The following is a 14,589-nucleotide window of genomic DNA, read 5'->3' on the forward strand; positions in this document are numbered from 1 at the left end:
AGGTGATGGAATTATTTGCCAAGTGTCTATAAATGCACCAAGTCGTGACATAGAATCAGAAGAAACAAGACACGGTTTCGACAAATAACTAAAACAATATCATACAAAGGGAAAAAAAGGGAAACGGCAAATACATCCCAGAGACCTAAAGTAAGCACCATGGCGGAGCAGACACCAGCAGAGGTGATGGAATTATTTGCCAAGTGTCTATAAATGCACCAAGTCGTGACATAGAATCAGAAGAAACAAGACACGGTTTCGACAAATAACTAAAACAATATCATACAAAGGGAAAAAAAGGGAAACGGCAAATACATCCCAGAGACCTAAAGTAAGCACCATGGCGGAGCAGACACCAGCAGAGGTGATGGAATTATTTGCCAAGTGTCTATAAATGCACCAAGTCGTGACATAGAATCAGAAGAAACAAGACACGGTTTCGACAAATAACTAAAACAATATCATACAAAGGGAAAAAAAGGGAAACGGCAAATACATCCCAGAGACCTAAAGTAAGCACCATGGCGGAGCAGACACCAGCAGAGGTGATGGAATTATTTGCCAAGTGTCTATAAATGCACCAAGTCGTGACATAGAATCAGAAGAAACAAGACACGGTTTCGACAAATAACTAAAACAATATCATACAAAGGGAAAAAAAGGGAAACGGCAAATACATCCCAGAGACCTAAAGTAAGCACCATGGCGGAGCAGACACCAGCAGAGGTGATGGAATTATTTGCCAAGTGTCTATAAATGCACCAAGTCGTGACATAGAATCAGAAGAAACAAGACACGGTTTCGACAAATAACTAAAACAATATCATACAAAGGGAAAAAAAGGGAAACGGCAAATACATCCCAGAGACCTAAAGTAAGCACCATGGCGGAGCAGACACCAGCAGAGGTGATGGAATTATTTGCCAAGTGTCTATAAATGCACCAAGTCGTGACATAGAATCACTTTATTCACTTCTTACAAAAAACAAAAGACTTTGCATAAAATCAATTACATAATTAGCTACATCATTTCTACACCATATAAAAAATTTCATGACTTTATTTAAATTCATTTGTAAATTTTATTTAAATAAAAAAAAGACTTGCATTGCATTATAAAATAAAATTTTCTTAAAGCGAGGAAGTAGGAAATTCAAAATAATTCAAACAGAAACTGTGCACTCTGTGAGAGGGAGAACTTGTTTATCATGTACTATTTTTGGTCCAGCATGATTCCATTCAAGGTCATTACATTTCTTCCCATCTCGCCCCAAAACTTATAATGGAAGCAGTGGAGTTTTGGCAAGAAAGCAGATCTTTGTGTATGGAGTTTTTGAAAACCCAATTTTAACTCTGTGGCAATATTTTGTTATACTTCCAAAAAATGTGGACTTTTGAAATTCCACAAGCCATCTGAAGATGAAAATTTGCAGTTAGAGAGAAGACATATCACAGATCATCAATCCATCAGAATTGACAGGTTTACTATCTTCATATACTGTATGTGGCCAGCAGCAAAGAATACAATGAATAAAAATACATAAATTGTGTGAAGTCCTCCATGCAGTCCAAAATGCCCTGTACACAGTATCATTAACCTGACTAACAGTTCTTTTCCTTTTCCCATGGCATCAATTGACTACAAGGGATTAACCAGATGTCACGCAGGTCAAAAAAATGGGAGGGTTGTGTACAGGGACAAAATCACAATAGTTTTAAGGAATAAATCTGTCTTTGTGTTATTAGAGAAAGGATAAGATGTAAACAAATAAAGTATTGGTGGTTATCACATTCCAATTCAATATCTTTCAGTTCAGAAGGTGGTGCACTCAATGTATTCCTGTCAGTTGTCATGCTCAGTTTTCTTATCTTTCTATACAATCTGCATTAGTTCGGCATTAGTCATTTTGGGCTTTCCTGATCCCTTTTAAATTTGTTTTTCAAGTGATATATGTTTTTTACATTTCTGTTCATATTTCCTTTGCAATTTCTTTGACATTATGAAAATTTTCTTCAACACATACACTTTTCAACTTATAACTTTACAAATTCTATTTTATTGGTTATTACTGCTAGATAATACTATGGATCCTATCATTCTGTACAAATCAACACCAATTTCAATGTCCTATCTCTTTGCGACCCAAAGTATACACTGCCCAAACACTGTGTCACCATTTTTAGTGTTCTTGCGCAACCATAAACCCCCTCACAGCTGCACACTCCCACTACCCACCATTTTAAATATGAAGATAAACCCTCTATCCAACAACAAAATTTTAATTGTTAGATCATCACTTATAGTTTACAAGATATAAGCACAACAAATCTTGCCATTCTTTGGTCTCTCCAGTTTTTGTAAACTCCCTATACCAAACCAAACTTAAAGATGTATTCAGGTCAAAAAGGAGAGAAAACAACAGACAGATTCTGATATATTTGTGAATTACTAAGTTAATGTTTAAAAAAAATTAAATAAATAATAATACAGTAAGCGTCGATTATCTGAATCAATTGGGGACTGGGGTTGTTCGGAAAATCAATTTTTCGAATAACCGATTATGTATGAAAAAATACATTATTACTACAGTATATTAGTATATCCCAATAATAGTATATTAATATATCCCATGTTTAAATTTTTCTCCATTGCGTGTNCCTGTTGTCATTGTTTCTGGTAGTAGCATGATTTCATATTCATAAAAGTTTTGATCGTTGCTTACAAAAAACTGATCCAATTGATTTTTGACATTGTCATTTCAAGTAAATGTATTACAGTTAAAAAAAATTTGTATAGACTGGAACAAGTAATAATACGAGTGTGCTTGATCTGGCAAATATGGTTGGTGTGATAGCACATCCCATCTAAGTTATAACAGTTTCTGAAAAATTACCAAACTTGTGTGAAATTTGACACTATCGTGGTAAAACACTACACCTGTTTTGTTGATCAATTCTGGCCTCCTTTTCTGTTTGATGATATTCTCAATTTGTTTACTCGATGCCAGTACACTTTCGAATCAATTGTTAAATTGTCTAGTAAAAGCTCCAAAAAAAAATTTTCTTAAAATCCCACCAAAGAGAGCATCTCTCTTTAAGAACACGTGGAACCCATATATTTGAGCTTTGAAATGAAATCAATTTGTTTCAAGTAATTATAAACAGTTCAATTTGACAAATTTAATCTCTTAGTGATTTCATGTGTTGTTATTTGGCAGTTTGTTTCAATCAGTACCTTTATTTTGTTTTCATTGGCTTCAACTGGCCATCCAGAACGTGGTGCATCTTCAATATTGAAATTGTCAGAACAAAATTTTGTAAAAATTGCACAAAATCAAACAAAATGTTTTACAAATAAGCCTTAAAATGCTAGCTGTCAAAATATATAATGATAATATGGTTTAGAATGAAAATGGCAGGAAAAATACGACTAATCCGTCTAGTGGTAAAAAAAACGAAATTACTTTCCGAACAACCTAATAATTACAATACAATATAGTAATATGATGTTTTTTATATATAATGCATTTAATTAAAGTTTTTCTTATCTTAACTATATATTTCTTTGTTAGAAATGTGTAAACATTTAATGAATTTAAATTTTAAGTATATAAAATACACTGTTTTCTTAAAATATGTGATCACTTTTTACATCACTTTCTTATCTCTTCACAAATTATATTCTCTGCTTCTTTTCATTTGGTCAAATAATATTCTATTCTATGACCAAATCACTTTCTAAAGACATTACTCTTTATTTTAATATTTTCTCATTCCATCAAAAAGTATTCTCTTTCTCATACATCTACTAGTTCTATCATATGTTATTTCTGTTACATTGATTATGCCATTCCTTTATCTTTCTCATTCATTTTCAACTTCTTTTATCTCATTTTTTAGCACTAATTATATTATATTGGAATTTCTTTCTCTTATCTTATTTCACTTTCCATTTCTTTATTATCTTTTCTAACTATTTTTATTTTTTCTTTTCTCATCTTCATATTATCTATTAATAACCTGAGTCTATTTATTATTATTCTTTTGATGAATATAATTTTTACATTTCTGACAAACATTTTACTTCCTTTTTCAGAATGCTGAAATCTGTCATAGATTTACTCTCAAAATCTCACTTATATGTTATAGCATTCTTTCATTTTCTTATATTGTAATCAGTGCCATAACTAGCTTTTCATGTGTCATGTGCAAGATTTTATTTGCCCCTATTTGAGAGGAGAATATATATATATATAAAATATGGTAGAAATGATTGCTTATTTAACCAAAATGTTATGGAATCATCCCCCTGGCAGTAAAATTTTAAATTCAAAAATAAATTATACTATTGATAATCTTTTTATATCCAATTTAGGGCTCCTTAGCTCCTGTGCTTGTGCACCTGCTGCACCAGCCTAGTTACGACAGTTATTGTGGTATATTATAATATATNCGTGACATAGAATCAGAAGAAACAAGACACGGTTTCGACAAATAACTAAAACAATATCATACAAAGGGAAAAAAAGGGAAACGGCAAATACATCCCAGAGACCTAAAGTAAGCACCATGGCGGAGCAGACACCAGCAGAGGTGATGGAATTATTTGCCAAGTGTCTATAAATGCACCAAGTCGTGACATAGAATCACTTTATTCACTTCTTACAAAAAACAAAAGACTTTGCATAAAATCAATTACATAATTAGCTACATCATTTCTACACCATATAAAAAATTTCATGACTTTATTTAAATTCATTTGTAAATTTTATTTAAATAAAAAAAAGACTTGCATTGCATTATAAAATAAAATTTTCTTAAAGCGAGGAAGTAGGAAATTCAAAATAATTCAAACAGAAACTGTGCACTCTGTGAGAGGGAGAACTTGTTTATCATGTACTATTTTTGGTCCAGCATGATTCCATTCAAGGTCATTACATTTCTTCCCATCTCGCCCCAAAACTTATAATGGAAGCAGTGGAGTTTTGGCAAGAAAGCAGATCTTTGTGTATGGAGTTTTTGAAAACCCAATTTTAACTCTGTGGCAATATTTTGTTATACTTCCAAAAAATGTGGACTTTTGAAATTCCACAAGCCATCTGAAGATGAAAATTTGCAGTTAGAGAGAAGACATATCACAGATCATCAATCCATCAGAATTGACAGGTTTACTATGTTCATATACTGTATGTGGCCAGCAGCAAAGAATACAATGAATAAAAATACATAAATTGTGTGAAGTCCTCCATGCAGTCCAAAATGCCCTGTACACAGTATCATTAACCTGACTAACAGTTCTTTTCCTTTTCCCATGGCATCAATTGACTACAAGGGATTAACCAGATGTCACGCAGGTCAAAAAAATGGGAGGGTTGTGTACAGGGACAAAATCACAATAGTTTTAAGGAATAAATCTGTCTTTGTGTTATTAGAGAAAGGATAAGATGTAAACAAATAAAGTATTGGTGGTTATCACATTCCAATTCAATATCTTTCAGTTCAGAAGGTGGTGCACTCAATGTATTCCTGTCAGTTGTCATGCTCAGTTTTCTTATCTTTCTATACAATCTGCATTAGTTCGGCATTAGTCATTTTGGGCTTTCCTGATCCCTTTTAAATTTGTTTTTCAAGTGATATATGTTTTTTACATTTCTGTTCATATTTCCTTTGCAATTTCTTTGACATTATGAAAATTTTCTTCAACACATACACTTTTCAACTTATAACTTTACAAATTCTATTTTATTGGTTATTACTGCTAGATAATACTATGGATCCTATCATTCTGTACAAATCAACACCAATTTCAATGTCCTATCTCTTTGCGACCCAAAGTATACACTGCCCAAACACTGTGTCACCATTTTTAGTGTTCTTGCGCAACCATAAACCCCCTCACAGCTGCACACTCCCACTACCCACCATTTTAAATATGAAGATAAACCCTCTATCCAACAACAAAATTTTAATTGTTAGATCATCACTTATAGTTTACAAGATATAAGCACAACAAATCTTGCCATTCTTTGGTCTCTCCAGTTTTTGTAAACTCCCTATACCAAACCAAACTTAAAGATGTATTCAGGTCAAAAAGGAGAGAAAACAACAGACAGATTCTGATATATTTGTGAATTACTAAGTTAATGTTTAAAAAAAATTAAATAAATAATAATACAGTAAGCGTCGATTATCTGAATCAATTGGGGACTGGGGTTGTTCGGAAAATCAATTTTTCGAATAACCGATTATGTATGAAAAAATACATTATTACTACAGTATATTAGTATATCCCAATAATAGTATATTAATATATCCCATGTTTAAATTTTTCTCTGTTGCATGTCGCTTTGCGTTGAATTTTTGTCAATGTTAAGCCTAATGAAAATTTTTATAATAATAATCGTAGCTATTGTATTGTTAAAAATTATTTCTTTATTTTGTACAAACAAAATAAATATATTGAAAAATATAAAAACAAAAATAATTATACTTTAGGAGTTAATCTAGTATCAAAAACGTTCAATTCAGCACAACACAGTCCGAATGGAACGCTTTTGGTTAACCGAAGTTTCGGGTGATCAACATTTGGATAATCGATGCTCTACTGTAATAATAAAAATAAAAAAAATAAAAAATTTGGGGTCTCGCTTGTTTGTCTTTTCTTGGTCCGTTTGTCTCATCTAATTTGTTGTTGTGTTTGTTTGTTTTTTGCACTGTCTGTCTAGCTGTTAGGTAATATTAAGATTTATACTCACATTCAGTTTCATTACTATTAAGTAGATATAAGTCTTTCTACTAACAGCCACTTGGCACTAACTTCTACACTTAGCTATTCGTGGCAGCATTGAATGATTGGTGTTCTCTACACTCAGGTTTTCTTTTAGACCCTTCGGGGATTACGACTTTGCAGCCTAAAAACTGCACACCAACATCAAACATAGAGGGTACTGTAGCTTTATGTACGCTGTTCAGAGGGATCCTGCCTTTCTCTACAATCTATCTCCCCTCCTTCTTCCCCCTTTCCCTTATCCTCTTTTCCACCAGCTAAACACCTCATGTAAGGCTGAAATCTTTCTAGTATGTATGTATATACGTAGTACAATCCAAAAGTTTGGGGACTTGGCTTACAATTCCTTACCTTAAAAAGTTTATATTGCTTATGCATAACCACCTTTAAAGTAATCACCTTGGGCAATAATACACTTTTGCCAGTGCTCATATAACTTCTGGAAGCACTGCTGGAAGCCATTTTTTTTGAAACCTCCCGTAAGGCCTCCTGTGATGATGCTCTCACCTCATCTGATGACACAAAACGGCATCCCTGCAAATGCTTTTTCATTGGTGGAAACAAATAAAAATCACACGGGGCTAAGTCCGGTGAATAGGCGGAGTGTGGAAGCACATTAATTTGAGTTTTGGTGAGAAACTGTGCGACAATTTGGAACTGATGTGCAAGTGCAATGTCATGCAGAAGGTACCAGTCTCCACTTTGCCAGATCTGTGGCCATTTACGATGAATGGATTCCCTCAAACGACATAAAATGTCTAGATAATGCTCCTTGTTTACTGTTCTGCCTTCAGGAATAAATTCTGAATAAACAATTCCTTGAGAATCAAAAAACACCTCCATCATGACTTTTCCTTTGCTCGGTGCATGTTAAGATCTTCTGTTAAAATACACTGGCAACTAGTCTTTGATAAGTGAGTAGCTGCAGCGATTTTTTCAAGAGTTTGGCAACAATCTTTGCAAACACACTGAGAGACCAACTCAACATTTTCCTCATTCTGTGAAGTCGAAGGTCGGCCAGAGCATTCATCGTCTGTGATGGATTCTCGGCCCTCTTTAAAAGCCGATGCCATTTGTACACCTTTGATTTCGCCATGGTAAAATCACCGCACACCTTTCTTAGCAATTTTAAAGTCTCCATAGGTGTTTTACCTAAACACTGACAAAATTTAATGTTGTAGTGCTGTTCTGGAAACTCCATTTTTATTACGTCGCAAAACAAAGGTAACTATCTCTGAAAGAAAATAACAGCACTCGTGGTTTAATCACATGACATGGGCGAAACCAACCTGAACACGTAGGAAAGGTTTGATAGAATCAATTTCATATGCTGTAACTTCAAATACATGCTTTTGTTGTCATACATTACTGCAGTCCCCAAACTTTTGGACCATACCACATATGTATGTATGTATATTTGTGAATTCCTTGACATTTGATGCCATTCCCTAAGTTTCCAGGTCTGTACAGACCCTGTATATATATTAATATACTGTATAAATTATGCATGCATATATATATGTACAGCATATATTAAATTATTGTACGTGAAATTTTCCACCTTTCTATGCTTTTCAAAGATTCATATTAATGCTAATTACAACTTTCTCATTACTGTATATTAATATACTGTATATTAGATACATCATTAGAGATTTTTCAAAAAATTTTACGAATATTATTTGCAAAATTACTCCAGTTAACAACATTATTATAACGATAATAATTAATTTACAATAGAAATTTTTGATCGTTTCTGTATTCTGTATCAATATATATTCTTGAAAGACTTGTATGACTCCAAGGCATTTAATGGATTTATGGTAGGCCATATGATAAATATTATATAACACAGTGGTAGAATTATTTCTAGTATTGAATACAAATTCATTTCAATTTATTTAATAAAAGTATTTTGATTTTATGACCATATAATTTCATATAACAATATTCTATTTAATCTAAATACAGTAGAACCTCCATTATCCGGACCTCCATTATCCGGATTTTCGATTATCCGGATTGTTCAAAATAAACAAAAATTTTACAAATTTGCTGATTTGCACTTGGCAAATTACGACACTGTTTATGTACGTGATGAAATGCATAACTTTTTTTGTTTCAACAACGTCTCACCCAGCACAGTGGTCGTAAACTCTTATAAATATATTTTACGTAGTAATAAAAATACAACTTGACATACGTATTTATAAATAATTTATATTAAAATTTCATTTCTATGACCAAGGGCGGCGTATGGCATGGGCGATGTGGGCCACCGCCTATGTCTTGCGGTCCGAAGGGCCTCGCGCCTCGAAGGTTTATGCATTACTTAAAAGCCGTGAACGCGACGAAAAAATTTTATTCGTCATAAAACGATAAATAGTTTGTCAAATTTTATTCATAAAACTGCAGTTTCAACTGCTTTTTATTTTATAAAATCCGTCTTCTTGCGCCACCAGAGAGCCTTTTAAACAATAGGTAGTCTGTTAGCGTTGGTCAGTAGTAGTCCAAATTCAATACGAACGTTTGTTTCTTGAAAATTTGATCACGATTTAAATACAGTATTTACTTTTAATATTACCGATATGTCATCGAAAAGAAAACGTGTTGTATTATTATTAAAANTAGTACAATCCAAAAGTTTGGGGACTTGGCTTACAATTCCTTACCTTAAAAAGTTTATATTGCTTATGCATAACCACCTTTAAAGTAATCACCTTGGGCAATAATACACTTTTGCCAGTGCTCATATAACTTCTGGAAGCACTGCTGGAAGCCATTTTTTTTTAAACCTCCCGTAAGGCCTCCTGTGATGATGCTCTCACCTCATCTGATGACACAAAACGGCATCCCTGCAAATGCTTTTTCATTGGTGGAAACAAATAAAAATCACACGGGGCTAAGTCCGGTGAATAGGCGGAGTGTGGAAGCACATTAATTTGAGTTTTGGTGAGAAACTGTGCGACCATTTGGAACTGATGTGCAAGTGCAATGTCATGCAGAAGGTACCAGTCTCCACTTTGCCAGATCTGTGGCCATTTACGATGAATGGATTCCCTCAAACGACATAAAATGTCTAGATAATGCTCCTTGTTTACTGTTCTGCCTTCAGGAATAAATTCTGAATAAACAATTCCTTGAGAATCAAAAAACACCTCCATCATGACTTTTCCTTTGCTCGGTGCATGTTAAGATCTTCTGTTAAAATACACTGGCAACTAGTCTTTGATAAGTGAGTAGCTGCAGCGATTTTTTCAAGAGTTTGGCAACAATCTTTGCAAACACACTGAGAGACCAACTCAACATTTTCCTCATTCTGTGAAGTCGAAGGTCGGCCAGAGCATTCATCGTCTGTGATGGATTCTCGGCCCTCTTTAAAAGCCGATGCCATTTGTACACCTTTGATTTCGCCATGGTAAAATCACCGCACACCTTTCTTAGCAATTTTAAAGTCTCCATAGGTGTTTTACCTAAACACTGACAAAATTTAATGTTGTAGTGCTGTTCTGGAAACTCCATTTTTATTACGTCGCAAAACAAAGGTAACTATCTCTGAAAGAAAATAACAGCACTCGTGGTTTAATCACATGACATGGGCGAAACCAACCTGAACACGTAGGAAAGGTTTGATAGAATCAATTTCATATGCTGTAACTTCAAATACATGCTTTTGTTGTCATACATTACTGCAGTCCCCAAACTTTTGGACCATACCACATATGTATGTATGTATATTTGTGAATTCCTTGACATTTGATGCCATTCCCTAAGTTTCCAGGTCTGTACAGACCCTGTATATATATTAATATACTGTATAAATTATGCATGCATATATATATGTACAGCATATATTAAATTATAGCATATATATATGCTATAATTTAATTAATAATAAATATGCTACATTTATTCTGGAAATATAAATATTATTAGAGTTTTTGTTTTCTAATTATATTACCTTTATTTTAAATAATTAATAAATAGCAAGTATCAGAAAAATGATCTATTATATTTATGTTATCTTAACTTTAAATGATATAAATTCAAATTATTTGCTAAGGTGTGTATGCAAAACTTAATTTAAACAATGTTTTGAGACTAATTAAATTTTTAATTATAATTCTATAAAGAATAAGCTAAATTATTCATTACAGAAATTTTAGAACGATTTGAAAATTTCAATATTACAATAAGAGTCCCCTGTATTACCATATTTAACTTTCTTAAAACAAAACTGTGTATTCTTTTTTATTCTGCAAAATCATTTTTTATTAAAATCTCAATAGAAATTATTTAAAGCATTTGTTTGAAATAATTTTATATATTTATTTTTGTTTTTTTTTTCTTTAATTTTTCTACATTTTTACCACAATAATTTCTTTTATATTAATTACCTGTTTTTAAGTTTGAGCTTTCTGTTTTTGAACCTGTATCTTTAGTAAATTCTTTGACATCCTTTTTTGGCACCTGATAACTGAAACAAAATTAAATCACTAGTGAGAAATATAAAGAAAAGCTACTTCAAAATATTGGATAAAATTAATTGATTTTCAGAAATTTATTTTGAGTATTAAAATTAAAAAAAAAAAAAACAGAGAAATTACTTTTGTTTAGTAATAAAACCATCTCAATATTTATAATTCAAATCAATTCATTGGTATTTTTAAGTCATTGCTTAAAATCATTATTATTTAATTATGTTAAATGTTTTTCAGTTTCATACATAACTAAAATTATCTGCTACCAGCAAAAACTATTTTAGTTATCAGTAGCATAAGCTATTGTTAGTAACATTTTTGATCTTGTTAGTTATTCTGCACACTTTAAGGAAAGAACTTAGTGCTTAAAAGGTTTCCTAAGATTAGTTGATGTAGTGAAACTTTAACAGAAATTGTCTGAATTGTTGTCTAAGGTAAGCTTATCAGCTAATAAATGTTTTAGAGAAAATGTAACTGCAAAGAATACTTTGGACATTGACCTAAGACAAATTCATTAGCAAACTGCATACTGTAAGTAGTTCAAGCTGCTGAGAAAATAGCACCTAACAGATGCCAATTCAAACAGACATAAGGTGACCTGTAAAAATGATTATAAAATAAAATAAAAAAAAAACTGTTTAGAAGATTTGTAAAAATCTTTCATGAAAACATCATTGGTTTAATATTGACTTCTTTTCCTAACAGATCAATCAGTGTTGTGTTTGTCAGTAAAATTTGTCTTCTCTTTAGCAAAAATTAAGAATATGATTTTATTTCTTCTAAAATATATTTAACTTTACACTCATGTTTTAGGTTTTACTTTCCCAGCTCTTATAGAATATAACATAAAGTATGATGAATGGTCAAATTTTTCACTCTAGGAGCAAAAAGTGTAAAAAACAATCCTTACAAAATTCAGTATGTGTTGTCAGTGTCTATTTTGCATTATATCTCACGACTGGCTACATCAAAAATTTTAAATATTGGCAAAATTATTTATATATACAGGACATTGATGCTATTAAATTTTGGCTATTAAAGGTCAAGAGGTGGAAGATAGAAGGGCCATGTGGAGTTGAACTTAATGAAAATTTTACTCATTATTGGCATTTACAATATTTTTAAAAACTAATCTCTACATTCAAAATTAAGCCTTTTTTCAATAATTAATAATATAAAAATTGTTTTTTATTAAAAAAACCAAAAACATGGTGCCACATACAATTTTAACTTTGAGCTAAGGTGTCTTAATGTTTTTTAAACTTAAAAATCTCCATATAAAAAGTATATTTAATATAATTCAACAAAATTACTGCTTTTGGGCTTATTATTATTATTTGAATTTTATATCCTGGTATAATTGAAAATTATTGGAATTCCTGGTTCTCCTAACCTGTATCAGTGCTGGAAAAGTTAAGCAAGAGCCCTTGCCAGCATTTTTTGAATATTTCATACATTAGTAAAAAAATTTTAAATAAATTAAGATATTTTATTTGTAATTAAATATTTGCATAAGCTAATCATATAATTGATAATTTTACAAGTCTTCTTCTAAACAAAAAAAAAATATATTTTCTATTAAACAGATGATGAGAATTAAGTTTTATAATCTTCTCCAGTTTTTAAAATAAAAATACAACAAATTCTATTATAGCTAAATAAGTCATCAGAAACAATACACAAGCACACATGACTGATAATCAACAGATGCCAACAGATTAATATAGCTATTAGAAAACTTTTACAACAGTATTTATAAATATACATGTATATCAGCATAACTTTCATACATATCTTGTATATTTTTAGCATTCAATATGAAAGATTAAACTATTTATTGCTAAATAATTAAATATCATATAGAATAGCATTCATGAAATTTTTATAACTATAATTAATACATTTCAAGAATCGCTATTAATTTGCCATTTGATTTTGTTTTATCAATTAGCCTTTAATCCCTTTTCATAATATATAATACAAATACACTTTTTACATAAATGTATATAATATACTTTTCATTAAAATAATTTACTATATATGTATAAAAAGTACATTTGTATTATATAGTTGATTTTGTAATGAAATTAGTAATTATTATTATAATTTTTTTTAGTTTTGCCCATTTGATTACATTTTAATCAAAGTTGAAAAAACAGAAATTAATCAAAATCAATTCAAAATCACCATGTTAAGAAGTATTAATTTCCAATAATGCTTCAAAACAATAAATCTAATAATATATTCACATTTATAAAACATTCCTATTTTTTGTATATTCTTTTGACATCTGTAAATTTATTAATATAAATTAAGCTTTATTTTGACTTACAACTTTCCATCTTTAAAAGAACGAATAAGATAATCTTCTTTCTGACTAATTTTCATATTTTCTTGTGAAGAAGGTGAAACAACAAGACAAGGAAGCCAACTATCTTTTTTACGTTTATCTCCAACTTCATAAATTATAACTTTACCAATATCGGACTCACGATCTTTTCTTCTAACAACTTTTTGCTGTCGTCGAGCAGATTCATCATCACTACTGTCATCATCTCTGTTTAAGAATATGTTTGTTAATAAAACTCAGAAGAAAAATAACTTCTGAATATGATTATGATGATTTATATTTCTTTATAACGTTTAACTACTTATTTTAAATTCATTACATTATATATCAATTTATATATTATATTATTAAAATGTAATTTGAATCATGTAAACAGTTAATTTGTTAATTTAATATTAAAATGATATAATATGTGATATTAAAAATACAATATATTATTAGTAAATTTAATAATATTTTAATTTAGATTTGTTTTGATTTTATTATGATTCAAACTTTTAAATTATATCCATATTAAAATCTGTTTTCATATTACCATTAAAACATATATATTTTAAATTTAAATATAATTAGAATTATTCATAAAATCTTATTTATATATATATATTAATGTTAAAAAATCAATAAAACTATATGAAATAATATTTTTTGATGAAAAGTTAAATTATACATCATCATACATATAATCTAATCATAAAGATTATTTTCAAGTGATAAGGACTATGTGAAAAAAAGCCCAAAAGCACTTAGTTATTATGGTGATACTTTGCTTTTTTTTTTTTTTTAGTAATGAAAGATACAGCATCATGTCAACTAAATCCATTATATCACTAATCATCATCAATGATTTAAAATTTATTTCAAACTTTTATATAATTATACAGGGGGTGCAAAAGCAGGCATACAGTTGTTATTATGAAAAAGACATTTATTTTTATGTACAAATTAAATCACAAATAAGGAATACAAAC

General features: G+C 30.5%; 1 protein-coding gene across 1 annotated transcript in view; it reads right to left on the minus strand.

Moving 5' to 3' along the window:
- Positions 1-14,589, minus strand: part of LOC111627863 (AT-rich interactive domain-containing protein 4B-like) — a 64,435-nt gene that overhangs the window by 29,768 nt on the left and 20,078 nt on the right. The window contains exons 5-6 of the mRNA XM_023371527.1: positions 13,601-13,825; positions 11,185-11,264 (exon numbers count right to left, since the gene is read on the minus strand). Coding sequence (XP_023227295.1) covers positions 11,185-11,264; positions 13,601-13,825 — 305 coding nt within the window. The remainder of the gene's footprint in view (positions 1-11,184; positions 11,265-13,600; positions 13,826-14,589) is intronic.

This window comes from Centruroides sculpturatus, unplaced genomic scaffold, assembly GCF_000671375.1.
Source record: "Centruroides sculpturatus isolate CEXI.00-Female unplaced genomic scaffold, Cexi_2.0 scaffold475, whole genome shotgun sequence".
Lineage (NCBI taxonomy): Eukaryota > Metazoa > Arthropoda > Arachnida > Scorpiones > Buthidae > Centruroides > Centruroides sculpturatus.